The sequence below is a fragment of the Canis lupus genome, chromosome 37 (genome assembly GCF_003254725.2).
Source record: "Canis lupus dingo isolate Sandy chromosome 37, ASM325472v2, whole genome shotgun sequence".
NCBI lineage: Eukaryota > Metazoa > Chordata > Mammalia > Carnivora > Canidae > Canis > Canis lupus.
In genome coordinates, this window is record NC_064279.1 from 18,107,060 (window position 1) to 18,125,233 (window position 18,174).

The following is an 18,174-nucleotide window of genomic DNA, read 5'->3' on the forward strand; positions in this document are numbered from 1 at the left end:
TATATTATGAAGGAACTCTTTCACTCCATAGGTACTGTGAACCCCTCTAAATGTGGCTGCCCCTTTGCCTTGAAGATGGCCGCATGCCAGCTTCTTCTAGAGATTACCACCTTCCTGCGAGAAACCTTTTCTTGCCTGCCCAGACCACGCACTGAGCCTCTGGTGGTAAGTAAGGCCTGGGTGTTAATAATCAGGCTACTCAGAGAAGTCAGACATGTGGCTAGGTTTTGGGTTTCTGCAATTTCCTCAAATGCCCAATGGCCAAATGTATCATGTAATTTAAAAAACTCAACCAGGGGATTTTTATATTATAAAATCTCCTTTTTTTCTATTACAAAAAGTAATAACTCTGAAGTTGACCTTGAAATCACTGAAGATAGCACCACTGGGTAAAACACTGGATTGATCATTGTCAGTTACGTTAGGAAAGTCTCCGAACCTTTGGGCCAAGAAGAGGCCACAAAACAACTGAAGCATTTGTTTGAGGTCTTAGGGATTGCAATCTGGGAGACACAGAGTCCGTGGAAATGGAAAGTGTGCTCCAAACTGGAATTGTGAGCAGGCGTATAAAGGTGAAAACCACAAGGTCATATAACTTATTTTAAAAGAATTATGATTGGTGCTTGCAGAGTTTAAACTACTACAGGATTGGATATTTAGCTAACAGGTGTTACATTATCTCTATTTTGATCCAGTAGAAGGAGGTGTTCTAGGAAGCAGTGGAGATGCAGTCGACAAGTGGCAATTGACAAAAGTAAAAGCTCCATGGTGTCTAGAACTGAAACGGGAGACTTACATAGGTCCTAATTCCTTAATATTCTTTGGTCTCTATTTTGAGTGACTCTCTTAGCAATGCTTACTTCGTTTCGAATCTTCTTTCACAAGCCTTTGGTTCCTTTACTGTGCTATGAGGAGTTTTATGGGCAGCATTTTTTAGAAATTACTGACAGAATTTTTTGTCATAAAAATTTAACAGCTCATAAATCCATATAGAAATGTGTTTCCAATGAGTTTTCTCATTTAAGTTATGGGCAGAAAGACTTGCTTACGTATTTAGCATATAAACATCTCTAACTATGTATTGTTATTCCTGCAGTACTTCTTATAGATAGGCAGAAGAAGACCACACATGGGCGCGCACACACATGTGCACACACATGCATACTCCTGCACCATCTAGGTCTGATTTGTTTAGCAGAGTATACCAGCATTCTGCAAGGGCCAGGCGTCTTCACAAAATGTGTGGGATGGGCACCCCTTGGTGCCGATTTTCCTACACTTGATCTTAGCCAAAAGGCTGAGAAGTGATGGAGCTGATTTTCCTTGGCCCATAGTCCTCTATTAGGCACCAAGTTTCCAATGGTTCTTTCATTACAGGCACCATCCTGCCAGAGCTGAGAAACCAGACATTTTTTTTTCTTTACACAAGACTTATACTACTCTACCAGAAAAATTGTTACACAATTTATGCGCTTCTATTTTAGCCAGTTTTCCAGTCCACCAGCTCTCCTACTTTTTTAACCAGACTCAAAATGAACAAGCCCATACTGGGGTAGGGGTGGGGGGTGAGCATACAAAAGAATTGGTGCTGTTATCCTTGAACACTGCCTCTACCTCTGGTTTTCCAACATCTGGAAGACCTATTCCCTCACACTCTAAAATGTAAGATGGACATTTTCAAGTTGGAAACATTTGCAGGTAAAATGCATGTTTTCAAGAGAAACATACCAGTGTTTGGGCTACATTATTTGCTGTCGGACAGGCAAGTTCCTCCTGCTGCCCTTACTATATTTCCTATTAACTTGGGCCTTTAATTTTCTGAGTGTCAGCTTTACTATTATATTGAGGTTACTCTATAAAACAAATCCAGGCCAACACATGTGTTTAAAGTCAAGTGGGATGACATCTCTGATCTGTAAGGCCTCTTCTAGTGCTATTTTGTCAGCATTCTAATTATCCTGAAGCCTTCATAAAACCATGGTGGTACATCTACTTTTCATTTTTCAGATTTTCACTGGTTACCCTTTTGATCCACTGTGATTTAAAAAAAAAAAGCCTTAAAGTTTGACTAATTTATTTTTGTTTTCCTTTTCAATTCCATAAAGCTATAGGTTAATATCCATTATTATGGAAAATTTTATTTTTTAAAAAAATCAGTCAAAACTTCAAAAAATTACTGTAGAACCAACTGGCAGACTAGTGGAAAATGGCAAGAAGTTAAGCTAAAACAGAGCCTTCAGTCATTCAGTCAAGGAGAGGAAAGAGTTCACAGCTACATCACCTTAAATAGGGCCTCAGAGAGCCTTCATTCACTACACTGGAATTTTCATTGTCCAGTGTAGATATGCATTATGTTGTGATGTGACCTTTATAAAATAAATGGTAAGAAGCTTTTTCTCATGTTTAATCTAACTTTGGTTGATGGGGAAAAAAACAAACACACGCACACCTCAAGTCACTTTTCAATGCACTATAAACGATGAGTATAAGAACAACACTGAAGCTGTAAATGCTGCAATTGTTCTTAAGAAATTGTACTAAATAGTGAGTCTAACAGCTTAAGCATAAATACCATCAAAATGAAAGATAATGTTTTAACAAAACACTTCCTGCAAGGGTCTACAGATCTTCAAAACAAACTTTTTAGTTCAGTAACATTTTTAATAACAGTAAAAATAATAACTACCTAATGTACAAAATAATAAAGTTTTAAGTAGTAAAATAATCACCTTTTGAAGCAATAGATATTCTAGAATCTGAAGCTTGGGGGTGAAAGACAATCAGGGACACAGTTTCTATCAAGAGAAAAAAGTCCTTTGGACAGAAATTTCCATAAGGCTCTTCCTAAAATGGATGAGATTTCAGAAGAAATTTCTGTTTGAAAACGTCCTAGTTATTTCCAAAACGTGGAAGAGAAAGCAAAGGAACTGAAAATACAATAATTTAAAGGTTAATTTAAAAGTTAATTAGTTTAACCACAGTTGTTTCTTGGTTAGGGTCAGGAAATCCCAGGAAGCCACTCACTGGATTGGTTGAGTGATGGAGGTAAAAGAAAAGGCAAAATGATACCAAAAGATTTTAAAAGTTGATAAAAAACATTTTACCAACTTAACAATTTTTCTCAGATCCCTAGTTGAAACAAATAATTTGTATGTGTGTGTGTATATGTGTGCTTAAGAGCTTCTGGTAACATCTTTAGTCAATGTTTTTGTAAACCATACTAATAAATAATGTCTTTTTAAAAGAAAAAGCACTTTTATAAGATTTATAATCTAAAATAGCATAATAATCAGATTTTTCTCTAAATATTAACTTCTAAACTTGAGAACAATAAAGAAATAGTTTTTAAATAGAGAATTTTGTTTATAAAACTGCTATTCAAATGTTTACCAACTAAATTAATGAAACCAATAACCAATGGCCAAATAACACGAATTAAAACAAGTAATTCCCATCCAATGGATAGATGAGTCCACAATAAAAACAAACAAACAAACAAAAAACAGTAAGGAAGTCTATTGCCTACATTCATTCATTAGATAAAACAACATATTAGATGCTTTTGTGCAACATTGTGCTAGGGGCTATGCCAAATATGCTGATGTAATTTAATAAATCAGGTTATAACAAATATACTGCTGGATTCCAAATTTCCTAAAGTTAAAAAATGGGAAGCAAAACACAATTTACATATACCAAGACTGATGAATATTTGTTGGGTGTAAGACCATGAACAAAAGATGGTGTGATAGTTATAGGAGTAGGGGTGATACCGAGGTAAATATATTGAAACAGGAGATCCAACACATAAAAAATTACTTCCTGATGCAAAATATAAGAGTGGCCCTGACAAGGAGGCAGAAGGGCTATGGTTGGCCAAAGAAGGGGCTGGAAAAACTTGAAGAACCTTCCTGTAAGAACTCACATTTGAATATAGCTTTGAAAGAAAGATGGGATTTTGATAAGTGGATAAAAGAAGAGATAATGACTTTTGAAAATCAGAGTTGTTATACTACATTTTATCCTAAGTAAGAAATTCATATAATTAAGTTTGGCTAACAAAATACAAAGTATATTAGTTTTCCTAAAAGGGATTAATTTCGGGAAAGCAATTGTATTCCTAGAATATCTTTTGACAATGCTAAATATATTCCATGTAGTTCCTTTATTTTTCGAGATGCGTTCTAATTTTCTTGGTACCAAAGTCAAACTTTTGTTCTTAATTAAAAGGAAAAGAAGAAACAACACGTAGAGTCTAAAGTTTCATTTATTAGGAGCGCCTGGGTGGCACAGTATGTTAAGCATCAGATTCCTGGTTTGAGCATAGGTCCTGATTTTAGGATTTATTATAAGATCGAGCACTGTATCAGGCTCTGCACTTAGGGCAGAGTCTGCTTGGGATTCTCTCTCCCTCCCCCTCTGGCCCTCCTGCTCATGTCTTCTCTCTCTCTCAAATAAATCTTTTTTTTTTAAGTTTCATTTATTAATAACAAATGCATAAAATTTCAATCTTGGAGCAAACTAGGTTTTTTAAAAATGTTTTTGTTTTCCATATCTTGATGAATCTGAGGACTTATCTTATATCTAGAGAAAAATGCGCTATAGAAACAAAAGTAACATTTGATATATTTTTCCTTCAACAGGTCCTCCAAAAGTGTTTTACAGATTAACAATTAAATATGATCTTCTAATTGAACAAGTCTCTATTCACAGAACAGGTCAAATTTTCAATTGGGGGCCTCATCGACCAAACTCTTACCAAATACTTCCCCTCCCCACGGCTTTTGTTAGGGTACGGGCTCACGCTGTTCATAAGCAGTTCGTCATGGACCCTCCTCTTATACTGAGGTCCTTCTGGAAGAGAGTAAGAAATTCCTCCAATGCCTGATCATATTTTGAGCCTCTGGACCTCACATAGGAAACTTCTTAAGGCTGAGCTGCCTTTCTTCACTTGTTTGCTGAGCTACCTTTAAATCAATCCTCGTGATGAAACTCCAACATCACCTCTTTAATCATTTTCCATTTCTGCAGAAATTTAGCCGTTTAAAACAGCACAAACATAGTATCTTACAGTTCTAGGAATCAGAAGTCTGCAAGAGTTTTACTGGGCTAGAGTCAAGGTGTCAAGGAAGCTGTACTCCTTTCTGAGACTCTAGAGAAGGCTCTGTGTCCTTGCCTTTTTTCCAATATCTTGGGCAACTCACATTCCTGGCCTCATAGTCCCTTTTTCCATTTTCAAAGCCAACAATTTGGCATCTCTCTCACTCTTCTTCCACAGTTACATCTTCCTTTGACCACAGCCTGGAAAAGCTTTCTGCTTTTAAGATTTGTATGATTAGGCCGGGCCCATTTGGCTAGTCCAGGATAATTTCCCATCTCAAGGTCTTGAAGCTAAATCCACATGCACAAAGTCCCTATTGCAATGTAAGGGCATGGACATCTTGGGCAGGGGGTGAGGGTGGGGAATTATTCTGCCTCCAAGTCTGACTTTTAAGTTCCTATTCTGTTTCTCAGTTTGGAAATTTATCCTGTATTTGCCTTCTCAGTCTCTCTGTCAAGATTTTGAGTTCCTATAGGGCAAGAACCATGTCTTATTTATCCCTCAGTATCTAATACATTCATACTCAGTGCATGATCATTTAATAAACAGATAAATGCCAAAGATGCAGTTTAAACTTTGGACAAAGGGTTAGAAGGTGAGGAAGCAAATTCTAGATTTGAAACAAGGTCTGTGCTTTTCAAAGATAAAACTTGAGGAAAAGGGAAAAACTATGAATTGGGGAAGGTTTTGTGTGTGTGTGTGTGTGTGTGTGTGTGTGTGTGTGTGTGTGTGTGTTTTAGTGCAAGAAGCTTCTTTAATGGCCACAATATGAAATTGGCATTAGAGAAAGAGGAATTTGGCTCTGTGCAAATTGAGCTGGGTGCAATTCAAAATGGAGGGAGGTTTGCCACAAGACCAATGCAGTGCCAAGGAGATGCCAGCGTTCATGTACTCCTTCCTCACTGAAATTGCAGGACTTGGAGAGCTGCAGACTTCGTTTGGATCCTGAGTTGGACAGACACAGATATGAAAGGAAGATCAGCTTTGCTGGGGTCCTGGATGAAAATGAAGACTCAAAAGATTCCCTCCACAGTAGTAGCCACACGCTCAAATCAGATGCAGGTGCCGAGGAGAAGAAAGGTATGGAAAAGCGAGAATTCTTTTCGTGTTTCAGTGTTTCTCATAGGATATTTGGCCTGGGGTCTACACTACAGAATTGTACACCCGAAGAAGTCCAAAACTGTTGGCTACATACAGTGCTGTGTCCACTTGTTGAGGTAGGAAACCATGCTAGTTAGGAGCTGGACATGACAGTCTGAGAGGTTGTGGAATCTAATTCCAGCTCAGCAACTCTCCATATCCCGTTGGTGCCATGGGTTACTTGTTAGGTGAACCATTATTTCATGGACCAGTAAGAAAGAAAAAATACTTCGAATTCAGCCCTTGTGCAATACTTTTTAATCCTTTAGTCTATGTTTCATTCTTACTGAAAGAGGACTTTCAGACTTAATTTGATACAGATTTTTATTATTGATACCTATCATTCTTGTGCAGCCAAAAAAAGGGAAGGTATAAATAGAATAATCAGGTTAAAGTTTTTCTAAATGCTCTTCAATTCCAGGTCAAATTTCTTAATCACTTTTCAACTCAGGATTGCCAGTATCCATGTTTTTCTATAGGATAATGTCCTCTGTGTCATCAGAATGTTAGTGCTACATCATTCCTTAAATGATCTGTAAAAGAAGTAAAGCTGTTAGTGCAAGTTACTTAAGCCAGCATTCACTTGTCTGAAGCTAGCCTACCCTTATACTCAGTGTGTGCTTCAAGAACATTGCCAAACACATCTGAGTTACCACCTCACTCACTCCTTCACCAACCTACCATTTGTCTCCTTGGAGCTACAAGAACTGGCACCCATTATATGCATTCCATTGCTGGTGCTTTAGATGCTCACACGGACATAAACAATAACAAATGTGTCACAACTGCTACCTGGCACTAGTGATCCTGGGGTGGCATCAAGTGTAAGATAAATCTCAATTTCAGATGTGTTAAAATGTGAGAAAACTACATCTTAAAATCGTAAAATATAACAACCAGTCATCTGACCTTGTCTAGTTATTTACTTCCTAAGCCACAGTTTTCTCCTCTGTAAAATTAAGTTAATGACACCTACCATGTTGTGATGTTGAAAGCTTTAAATGAGACAATATAAGCAGAGCATAAGCACAGTACCTGGTACATAATTGGTATAGAATAAATAATTGCTGTAGTTTTTGTTATTTGTTTATATCATGAAAATATAGATTAGAACCCATGTGGAAAGTTCTAAATATAAGCTAAAGATTACCAAGTTTTAAGTTTTCAAAGGCTCCCTAAATTGTTAACTTCTTATCTGATTTTGCTATTTCCTAAATTCCACTGCCCTTCAATGGTTTTCCAATGAATTTGGATTCAAAGAACATCAGTACATTTGTTAAAAGAGTCGAAGATGATTTTATGCATTTATGTATTTTCTGATATCCTATAGAAAATGACTCAATAAATGTTAGATAGCTGATGGAATGAATGATTTCGGGAAGGAATAGCCCTATATAGAGAAAACATAAGATCTTTAAGGGTGGATGTACATTGGAAAAAAATTATAGTATTTTAAGGCCGGAATGTTGTCATGATATTTTTAAAATGCAAATAATCATTACATTATATTGAATTTATGGCAAAACAAGAATTCATGAGCCAAGTTTTAGCAATTTCTGAGCATGAAGTGTGTCAGGTCAATATTTTTACAACTATTACTTTTTTGGATAATGCTAACTGCATATGATGAAAAACTTACATTTTTAGACTTTTCCCAAGGGTTTTTTTTTTTTTACCTATTCAAAGTTATTATGCTAATTATTGCTTAATAGCTGAAATAAAAATTCCTAATATGGATATGGTTAAACTTGAGCAGAGTAAATTGACACCATTTTAAAATATAAATCATCAGATCAATTTTTAAGAACACTTTTATTGCATGATTATCATTTATGTAAATTTCCTTCGATGTTCAAAAACACAAAACCTTAGTATTGTTTCTCCTCATGGAATGACTATGTTAATATATGAAAGTTGGTTAATAAATGAGCAGAAAACTGAAAGTATAAATAAAATGAAAACATAGTCATAAAATGTCCTTTACTGGTTGGCTAAAATCTTGAAGATCCCTCAATATTCTTTAATCCTTTGACAAATTAATACCAGATGCTAAAACCAGGGGGACCCTGCTAAATTATATTATTAAAATTTTATTTAAAATTTTATACCATCTGTTTTTATAAAAGCTAAAAATGTTGTTCTTGAAATAAACAGCCTGAGGACAATTCAGTTTCTACCAGGGAAAACAAATGTGAAATAATTCTTAAACTAAAAATGTCTACCTAATATCCCCAAGCAAGGTCTGTCACAGCATTTTACCCACATTCCAAAAACAAACTAAGACTGCTATTCCAAAATCCAGACACCAAGATGTGTCTGATTATTCAGCAATCATCTATTGAGCACCTGCTATATGCCAGACACTATTTCGGGTTCCCAGAATACAGCAATGAACGGGAAAAAAAATTTTTCACATACATTTTAGTTTTTATTAGCTAATACTTCATAATTAAATAACATCAAATATAGACAAATGATGTCTTTCAAATAAAGACAAATGATATGAAGAAAAATAAACAAAGGTCAGAGAACTGGTAGTGACCCGGGTGGGATGAATGTAGTCAGAGAAAGACCCCATAAGTATCATTGAACAGAGACCTCTATGATGTGATTTGCAGAGTGCTGAAGGAGGAGTCTTCCAAGCAGATACCACAGTGAGAACTAGTCTCTGATGCAGGAATGAACGTGGAACATTTTGAAGAAAGTCAAAAAGACCAACATGGCTGCAACATAATGACTTGGTGGAAGACTGGCAGGAAATTGGGTCAGTTAGGGAGGCAAAAGGCAAATAAGTAGGCTCTGTAGATCTGGTTGGAAATTTAATTCTGCATAAATGTGGCAGGTTTTGGCCAGAAAGGTGATCTAATATGTGTATTTACGATTTATGTATTTAAAAGATGAGTCAAGAGGGAAACTTGAGTGGGGAAAAATTAGAGATGATGACAAACCATGAAAGACTCCTAACTCTGGGAAACAAAGGGCTGCAGAAGAGGAGGTGGGTAGGGGTTGGGGTGACTGGGTGACGAACACTGAGTGGGGCACATGATGGGATGAGCCCTGGGTGTTATATTAAATGTTGGCAAATTGAGTTTAAGTTTTTAAAAAAGGAAAAATGAACAAAAAGACAAGTCAAGCTGTGGGAGTGGTGGTAAGTGAGAGCAATGAGGCAGTTACATTAGTCCAGGGAATAGGTAATGGGGCTTTTAAAACCCTAGGAAATTTTGAAGCACAGAGCTAGCAGGACTTGCTAATGGATACAATGTGAGATGAGTGAAAAGGGGAAAAGAGGTTTTATTCAATTTAGATGTATTTGTTTCACTTTTGTACTAGTTCACGTTGTCTTAGAGGTAAAGCTAACAAACACTCAGTGCTGTATGAGCTCCACTGATAGTTTTCAGGTAAAAAATCAAATGTGAATTCCAACTGTGGTGTCCTTTGTAAATAATCAATGCCGTAATTCTGAACACTAATTTTTAGTCCTGTAGGATATATCCAGTTGTCTTTGCTAATCGAATAGATTCTTAAATTGAATTTCTTTCAGATCACATTAATTTGGGTTACTTTCCCAAATTTGTATGGTAAAAGGTATCATTAAACCAGGCAAAGAATGTGAGAGAGTATCTCTGTAAAAAAAGAAAAAAGAAAAAGAAAAAACCTCTCTAAACTTTTTTTCTACTTCCCAATCTAGCTTGACATGAAATTGTATTAGTAGTCATTCAAAATGAGAATATTCTACTTCAGATGTATTTCATGTAGGGCATTAAAGTCTCAATTAAGCCTAAAAATAATATTGAAAAATGCAGTGGATGAAGTTTGTGCTATAATTAAAATGGAGCATCATAGTCCATAGTCGTTGTGGAATTTATCCAGGCGTGCTGCAAGAATTTCTATCCAGATGTAAAAGTCTGCCCAGATGTGTTCAGGGAGCTCCACGAGGCCTTAGCCAGCTCAGTGGTGATGATTTTAATCTTTCTCAATCACAAGTGTAAATCAGAGAATTAAACCCTGCACATTATTCAGCAGGAATTCTTCTGGGCTCCTCATATGACATTGAGAGTGTACACTTCATTACCATCTTGTAGAGCCGTACAAGTTCTCTCATGGTCACACACTAACTCTCCTGTGAGTGAGCAACCCAAGACTACAATGCAATCTTCCTGAATGGAACTTTTAAAAATATTAATATCCATGCCTTAAATAATTCACAAGAAATCTAGTTCATGTAAAAAAGAAAATCATGCAAAAATAATGGCCCTTTCTCAATAACGAGAAAGCTCTGAGAACTTTCTTTATCCTGCCCTTATAAAATCCATGTGGGACAACACCAAATCTCCAAACGAAGAAGATGTAGGAGTGTAAATGACTATGGGAAATCAGGATGCTCTCAGTCAAAAAAAAAAAAAAAAAGTAGGTTTCAAGTTTAAACGTGTTTCTTTTACCCTTTTATCTTCCTCACTGATGACTGTTTTTTCCAGAACACTAAAGATGAATAATTCATGCTCTTCTTGGTACATGTAGACTGTAAGGTTGGCTCAGGGTGTTGCAACATTTGGACGCACATCCCACCCAGCCTTTTGACTGAAGGAAGGATGCTATGCCATCACTAGGTGCATTGAAAATGGAACTATTTCACATTCATGTTCACCCAAAGCACACCAGTGAAAACAGATCCTTTAGTGCCATTGCTGAGGAGCTGAGCGGAACCCACTGCTGACTGTTGGAGAGAGAAGCGCCTCTTGTTTTTATTTCTTAATGAGGTATTCCAAAATGAAGGGGTTTACATCCAGGGGTTTGTGTAACTCCCAGAACTCTGCGAGTCCCATTTCAAAAGAAAAACAAACACAAATGGTGTGTGGCATTGAATCAAGCAATGATGTTATTATGTGAATGTGCTGTTAACAGCCCGAGATGCTGCTGCTGCAAGGGCACACTCATGCTTGTGAACCCTGGGCCAGAGAGGGAGCAGGTTGTTCCTAGCACTGATGAGCTGTGTGTAAGAAAGAAGCTGCACCAGCCCTTCCTGGTGGACCCAGCCTCCTGCCTGCCTGACAAAGCTGCCCGACTGGGGGGCTCGGAAGCTCCTTGTCCAGACATGCTGCTCATCCCAGGCCAACAGAGAGGAGGCTGTTCAGGGACAGGTTGGGGAGAGCTTGGATCTAACACTGGCTGGGGAACACTAAGGGGGAAAAAGCCCTATTTTATTCTTTTAATACAGTTCCCAGCAGGAAGATCAGGATAGGAGGTTCCCGCCTGCTCCAGATTAAAGGAACCCGCAGTTTCCAGGTGAAGAAGGGGGGTTCCTTGTCCAGCATCCGCCGGGTCGGCAGCTTAAAGAGCAGCAAGTTACCACGGCAGGACTCAGAGTCCGAGGCTGAGGAGCTGCAGCTGTCCCAGAGCAGGGACACTGTCACTGACCTAGGTAACATAGAGGAGCGGGGTGCGCAGGGACGTGGGGGGTAGGAAGACAGGGCCCAAACCCTGAAACAACTGAAGCCCGTTCTTACCCATCAGGAGACACAGAGCAGAGCCACAGGCTAGACCACACTGTCAGTCGCCCTTTAGACAAGGGCTGCTCAAACCTTAATCTGCACACAGGTCATCTGCAAGTGTGGTCAAAGGCAGGTTCTGATTCAGCAGGTCTGGGGTGGGAGCCTCTGGTGAGGTTTTCTGGTGAAGCTAACGCTGCTGGCTCAAGCTCAAGGGCCACAGTTTGAGCAGCTAGGATAGAGTATATTAGGGGAAGCAAATGCTTTAATGGCAGGATAGTTTTTTGAAATCCAGATGTTTGTGCTACCATTCTTCTCATCAGGACCTTGAAAGCAAAAATGTAGAAATTCCCGGGGGGGTTGGCGGGCAGTGAGCTCAAGGCCTTCCGTGTTTTAAAGTCTCTGTCTTGCAGTAAAACAAGACCAAACAAAAACCCAAACAAACCAAAAATCTCAGACAGGAAAGATTGCAAGACCTGACGGTGACCTTCAGCGAGTCAGCTAATGTCTCAGGGGTTTGTTTTCTCCAACTATTCAGTGGGAAGAATTCTATTTCCTCCTCGCCTACTCTGAAGGGATGATTATAAAGTATGTTAAGTACCTGAGCCTGAGCTCTGTATACAGTCAAAGCCTTAGAGGTGAAGGTTGTCCCCATAGGATCCAAAGAAACTCTTGAATCCCAAAATGTGTCAGTCCAGTGAGCCTGATGGTCATCCTACTAGCAAGTCAGAGAGTATGTGGACTCCCCAGCCGCCTAGGTAAACGTTAAAGTACATCTTCTTTGCCATTCAGTGCCTGTCTGAGGAGCAAGATAGAAAGTTCTCCTTTCTAGGCAAGTGGTGTCAGAAGTCAATCAGTAAGTGTGGATACATTATCGATCAAGTCTACTGAAATAGAAGCTGAGTATATCTAATCAAAAGAGCCTAAAATAGGAAGTACTTCTACACCGACCCACCCTCACCTTTGAAAATAACTAACTTATGCATTAGTTAAGATTCAGCTTATTTTTTAAGGAGACAGTAGGAAAAAAAACCCTGTGACTTCTTTCATTACAAGTCTGAAGTTGTAAGGATGTCATCAAGTTGTTTGGGGCGGGGGAAATATTTTGGTTAATTATTTGAATTGATTGATTTAGCCTGACCAGTTGAATCAAAATAGGCAGCCCAGAGGCATGGTTTTGTCATAGACATGAGCCAGGAAAGCTTTTAGATTTGAGGGCGAAGCTTTTTTGTGTGGTATATAATGTACTGAATTCCTGAAAGATGTCTCCAGACTTTTCCACAGAGAAGAGTTTGGACAAAAGGATGGTCCAGGATTGATCACAATTGCTTATAAATTCCCTTAGGATTTTTTTTTTTTTTATTTTGAGGGGTGAGAGGGTTTGAGGCACCATCCATTTTTGAAAAAGCTCTGATAGCAAAGCCAGGGAGTGTTGAGAGCAGTGGCACTAGTGTCACAGCAGCGGAGGGGGCAGCAGCACACTTATGGCCACTGCAGGTTGCTCGGTGTCCCTACTTAACTACACCTGCAAGGTCTGGGCAGTCTGAGTGGATTTGGGCCCACTCAATCAATAACTTGCTCATCTCAGCGATTCAAGGACTTGACTCTGTTTCTTCTCTGCTCCCATGTCTCAAAATGGAAGCCACCATGACAGAGATCATCAATGTCTTTGCAATTGCCTGTTCAGCTGGTGGTGAAGGGAACAGCTCCTAGGAACAGTCCTCCACTGAAGTCAGTGCTATGCCCTGTTAACCCACTGGGCCACGGTAGTCTGCCCTAGGATTCAAAAGCATGGACAACTCTACCATTCCAACATGCTCTCCGGGGAGATTGAACAATATAACCTTTCTTGGCATTTTTCTTTTAAAGAAGGGAGTCCTTGGAGTGCAAGTGAGCCCAGCATCGAGCCAGAGGGAATGAGTACTGCTGGCACGGAGGAAAATTATCACAGGAGCATGTCATGGCTTCATGTAAGTAGGAGTCTCAGAAAGAGACCTGAGATCAATTTCTTTTGGCATTGAGAAAGGTCTGTGGAGTGAAGACAAAAGATTATACGAAAACCATCCATCCAATTTAGCCTCTAAGGAAAACCCTAGGCCTCTATTTCAGCTGAAGCTCTGAATTCTCACCAGAATTAGTATTCTGTTGGTTTGTATCCATTTTAAGCTTAACTAAGACCACAGTTTCTTTGTTATGGCTGGCTCATGGGTCAACATAAGTCAGGGAAAACCCTGAGGGACCAAGACAGCCAGGGTACCACAGATGAGGCAACGCAGTCAGTTTTCTGCAGGATCCCACACTGCCAAGAGCAAGGGCATGGTGTCATTCTTGTGTCTGTATAGAGCTCATTGTAAACCAGAACATGGAGACCCTAAGATGGCAAAGATTATACCCCCAAGGGCTCTTCAGAGGCCATGAGTGAGAGGGGATTTCAAGGAAACTCTGGGCATGGATTAGGGTTCAAGGTTTGGCCTGGGCATGAAGAAAGAATGAGAGAGTTAAGGAAACATAAGATCAGATCCACAACTGGATACTGTCTGTGCTCTTAGGCATGTTCCAGACCATCTTCTTGATTTTCATCTGACTTCCTGGTGGGGTCAGATGAGGGCTGGCTGATACAGAATGCTCCTCAGGGTTTACAGTGCTGTGTCTTCACAACTGGCTGATCCCCAGAACTGGCTGGAAGTGATCCCCAGAACCTAATTTTGAGATTCTCTGAGGCAGCTGGTTTTAAAGGAAACTCTTTAGTGAAGTCCAACCTATTCCTTGAAAAACACAGAAAACCTATGTGTACAGCTCAGTCAGTTTTCACAAAGTGACAATCTGCATAACCACCAGTAGGTCAAGAAAATTTTCGCGCCCTAGAAGCCCTTCACACACTCTCTCCAGTCACTACCCTCCCCTAACAGTAACCACCATCCTAACTTCTAATACCATAGATTAGTTTTGTCTATTTTTGAAATACGTATCATTGATATCATATATTATGTACCGTGTTGTGTTATGGCTTGTTTGGTTCATACAAGGGTAAATCCTCCAACTTTGTTCTCTTCAAGGTGGCTTGGTCTATTTATAGCTATATTCATTTCCATTTGAAATCACCTATTAATTTTTTTTAGAGAGACAGAGAGAGCATGAGGGGAGAGGCAGAAGGAGAGAGAGAATCTAAAGTATGCTCCACATTCAGCATGGAGCCTAATGCAGGGTTTGATCTCAGGACCCTGAGATCATGACCTGAGCCAAAATCCAGAGTAGTACACTTCACTGACTGAGCCACCCAGGTGCCCCTCACCTATTGATTTCTATAAAAAAAAAAAGCTTTCAAAACAGTCTTATATTGAATATAAACATCATTTAATATTGAGAAATTGAAATCCTTATTATATTGAGTATTCTAATGTATGAAGCAGTCTATCCCTCTATTAATTTATGTCCCACCTCTTAAATTTCCTTCAGTAGTGCTTTTTAGTTTTCAATGAAGTATTTTTGTAAGACCAGTATTATTTGTTCTGTAAGTAGAAACCTAGATCTAAACATTTCTTTATAGGAAAGTTTTTAATTAAAAATTCAACTCATAAAAAAATAAATAAATAAATAAATAAATAAATAAATAAATAAATAAATAAATAAAAATAAAAATTCAACTCATGTAATATGATTCAGACCATTCAGATTTTCTATTTCTTCTGGGAGCAGTTTGAACACATTTTTTCCCCTAGGAATTTGTTAATTTAATCCAAATATTCATTTTTATTAGTAAAAAGATGTTTATAACGTTCTCTTAAAATCCTTTTAAATTCTGTAGGATCTACAAGGATGTACCTTTATTATTTCTTGATGTTGGTAGGTTATATCTTTTTCTTTCTTTTTTTAATCAGTCTTGCCAGAAGGATGTCAGTTTTATTAACCAGAGAATCAGCTTTTGGTTTTGTCATTCAGGGAATGTTTAATTTTTGTTTCATTAATTTCTCCTGTTACCTTTATTAATTCCTTCTACTTTCTTTGAATTTAAGATGTTTTCTTTCCTTAACTTCTTGATATAAATCCCTAGATAACTTATTTCCAACTACTTTGCTAATATATTCATTTAAAACTGTAGATGTTCCCTAGGAACAGCTTTAGCTATATCATACATTTGATATATCATCATATGTTCATTATCATTCAGTTAAAATACTTTTGAATTTTCATTTTGATCATACACATTTAAAATCCATAACTGATAACTCCAATATATATCCTCTCTTAGTCTGTTCCTTAATATGCCTAGTGATTTTATTGACTACCAGATATGGTGGCTGAAAAATTATAGAAGCATAGTGATATATACATGCCATTATACATCTGTCAAAACCCATAGAACGTACAACACCAAGAGTGAACCCTAATGTAAACTACGCACTTTGGATGATAGTGATGTGTCAGTGTAGATTGACTAATTATAATAAACATACCACTCTGGCAGGAGATGTTGATAATGAAGGCCACTGTGCATATGTGGAGGCAGGCAGTGTTTGGGAGCGCTCTGCACACTCTGCTTACTTTTGCTGTGAGCCTAAAATGCTGTAAAACAAAGTCTACTAATTAAAAAAATAACTATAGGATTATAGAGTCTCCCAATGATGCTATCTCCCTTCCAAGAAGATTCATCCCATACTTTGGCAGACAGCAAAGATTACTTCAGTGCTACCAAGAACTAAGCTGACTTGACTTGTAGTATTGCTCTCCACCCCCACTCCTCCCTTTCCCAATATACATCTCCTAGTAAGAAGCATTCCAAAGTTCCCAATAAGAGTCTGGGGTGTGTCCTGTAATTCCCCCCAGTCTTAATGGGTCAGAAACTCCACTTTTGCTTCCTCATCATAGTAAAATTGCCAAAATCTCCATTCTACTTGTCAGCTGGTTTCTACTTGGCTTCTTAGCTACTCAATCAACAAATGCCTAGAAGGCAAGTGCCAAGTCTCACTTCTCCGAATATCCCTTCACTACAGGATCTTATCCACTCAATTCTTCTTCCCCTAGCAATTCTGAACTCCAGTTTTTATCTTCCAGTTCTCATGAGAGTGCCTAAAGCTTTGCCTGGCTCCTTGGCCACTTATGCCTCAAGGAGAAATGTGGCATATGCTCACCTCAGCGAATGTCCTTTCTCCCCACATCTTGCCTTTCCGATCCTGACTTCCTCACTGTGTTGAATGCAATCTTATGCATTCAAATATATATATTAATGTGTGTGTGTGTGTGTGTGTGTGTGTGTGTGTTAAACACACACACTTAATTAGCTACAGTTTCAGGAATCCTGGCACAGTTTAGCTAGGTCCTCTGCTTCTGGCTCTCTCAACAAGATGGCAACAGCAATCAAAGTATTGGCCAAGACTGGGGTCTTATCTGAAGGCTTGAATGGGAAAGAATTTGCTTCCAAGCTTGTGTTATTATCGAGAGAATTTCAGTTACTCAAGAACTGTTAGACTGAGGGCCTCAATTCCTAGCTGGCTGTTGGCCAGAGGCCACCCTCATTTCCTTGCTATGTGAACCTTTCCAATGTGGCAACTTACTTTCTTAAAGCCCGTAAAGGAGAGTCTGGTAATAAGAGAGGAGTTACTGGCTTATGCAATCTAATCACAGAAGTGACCTCTCCTTACCTTTGCTGCATTCTGTTGGTTAGAAGCAAGTCACTAGGCCAGGCCATACTCAACAGGGGATGGTTTTCAAAGTGCATTAATTCCAGAAGTTGAGATCATTGAGGAACATCTTGGAAATATATAAAATGTATGTCAAAAAGCCCTGACCATAATTTTAAAATCAAAGATTTCTAGGTCACCTCCACCCCAGATATTATACTAAATCAGAATATTCTAAACTAAAGCCAGTAATATGGTCATTTGTGCGTTTATTTGGTTTTGGTTGTTGTTGCTAAGCTTTTTCAGTATTTCTTTTTAACAGTCAGATTTAAGAATAACAAGGGAAACCTTACAGTTCTTATATGTGCCCTGCCTCATAACAGTCCATACAGGAATATCAGGGATATTCAGTGAATCTCAAGAGAGATCTGGATGTTCTACTCAGACAGCTATTTTTTTTTTTTAACTTTAATGAGAGTGAGATCTTGTTATCTGAGTCCGACAGAGGTATGGAGTTGATTGTTATTGTTGTTTTTCTTTGCCTTGGTGTAAGCAGGGCCTCTTATTCCTGAGGAAATGTGTGGCAGCCCTACCTAGTAGGTTTGATTGGCTCTGTCCACATTGACTGACTTTATGTTCTTCATTCAATATGGCACATGGTCTCTACAGGTTAGGTGTTGGGGTGGGAACTGGTTTCATGAAGGATGGAAGCGTTCAGAAGATTACTCTATTCATGACTAGCCTTGTGGATGTTGGAATGCTATTGCCTTTTTAGGAAGACATTTTAAGAAGCTACAAACTCAAAATCTTTCATTCCTTATCCCAAAAT

General features: G+C 38.5%; 1 protein-coding gene across 14 annotated transcripts in view; it reads left to right on the forward strand.

Moving 5' to 3' along the window:
* UNC80 (unc-80 homolog, NALCN channel complex subunit) overlaps positions 1–18,174 on the forward strand; it is a 215,099-nt gene that overhangs the window by 102,221 nt on the left and 94,704 nt on the right. For 11 of the 14 annotated variants that reach the window (XM_049106536.1, XM_049106539.1, XM_049106546.1 and 8 more), the window contains exons 25-28: positions 32–165; positions 6,016–6,181; positions 11,457–11,660; positions 13,597–13,697. In XM_049106536.1, coding sequence (XP_048962493.1) covers positions 32–165; positions 6,016–6,181; positions 11,457–11,660; positions 13,597–13,697 — 605 coding nt within the window. The remainder of the gene's footprint in view (positions 1–31; positions 166–6,015; positions 6,182–11,456; positions 11,661–13,596; positions 13,698–18,174) is intronic. The other 3 variants (XM_049106547.1, XM_049106548.1, XM_049106549.1) reach the window with 1 other exon arrangement.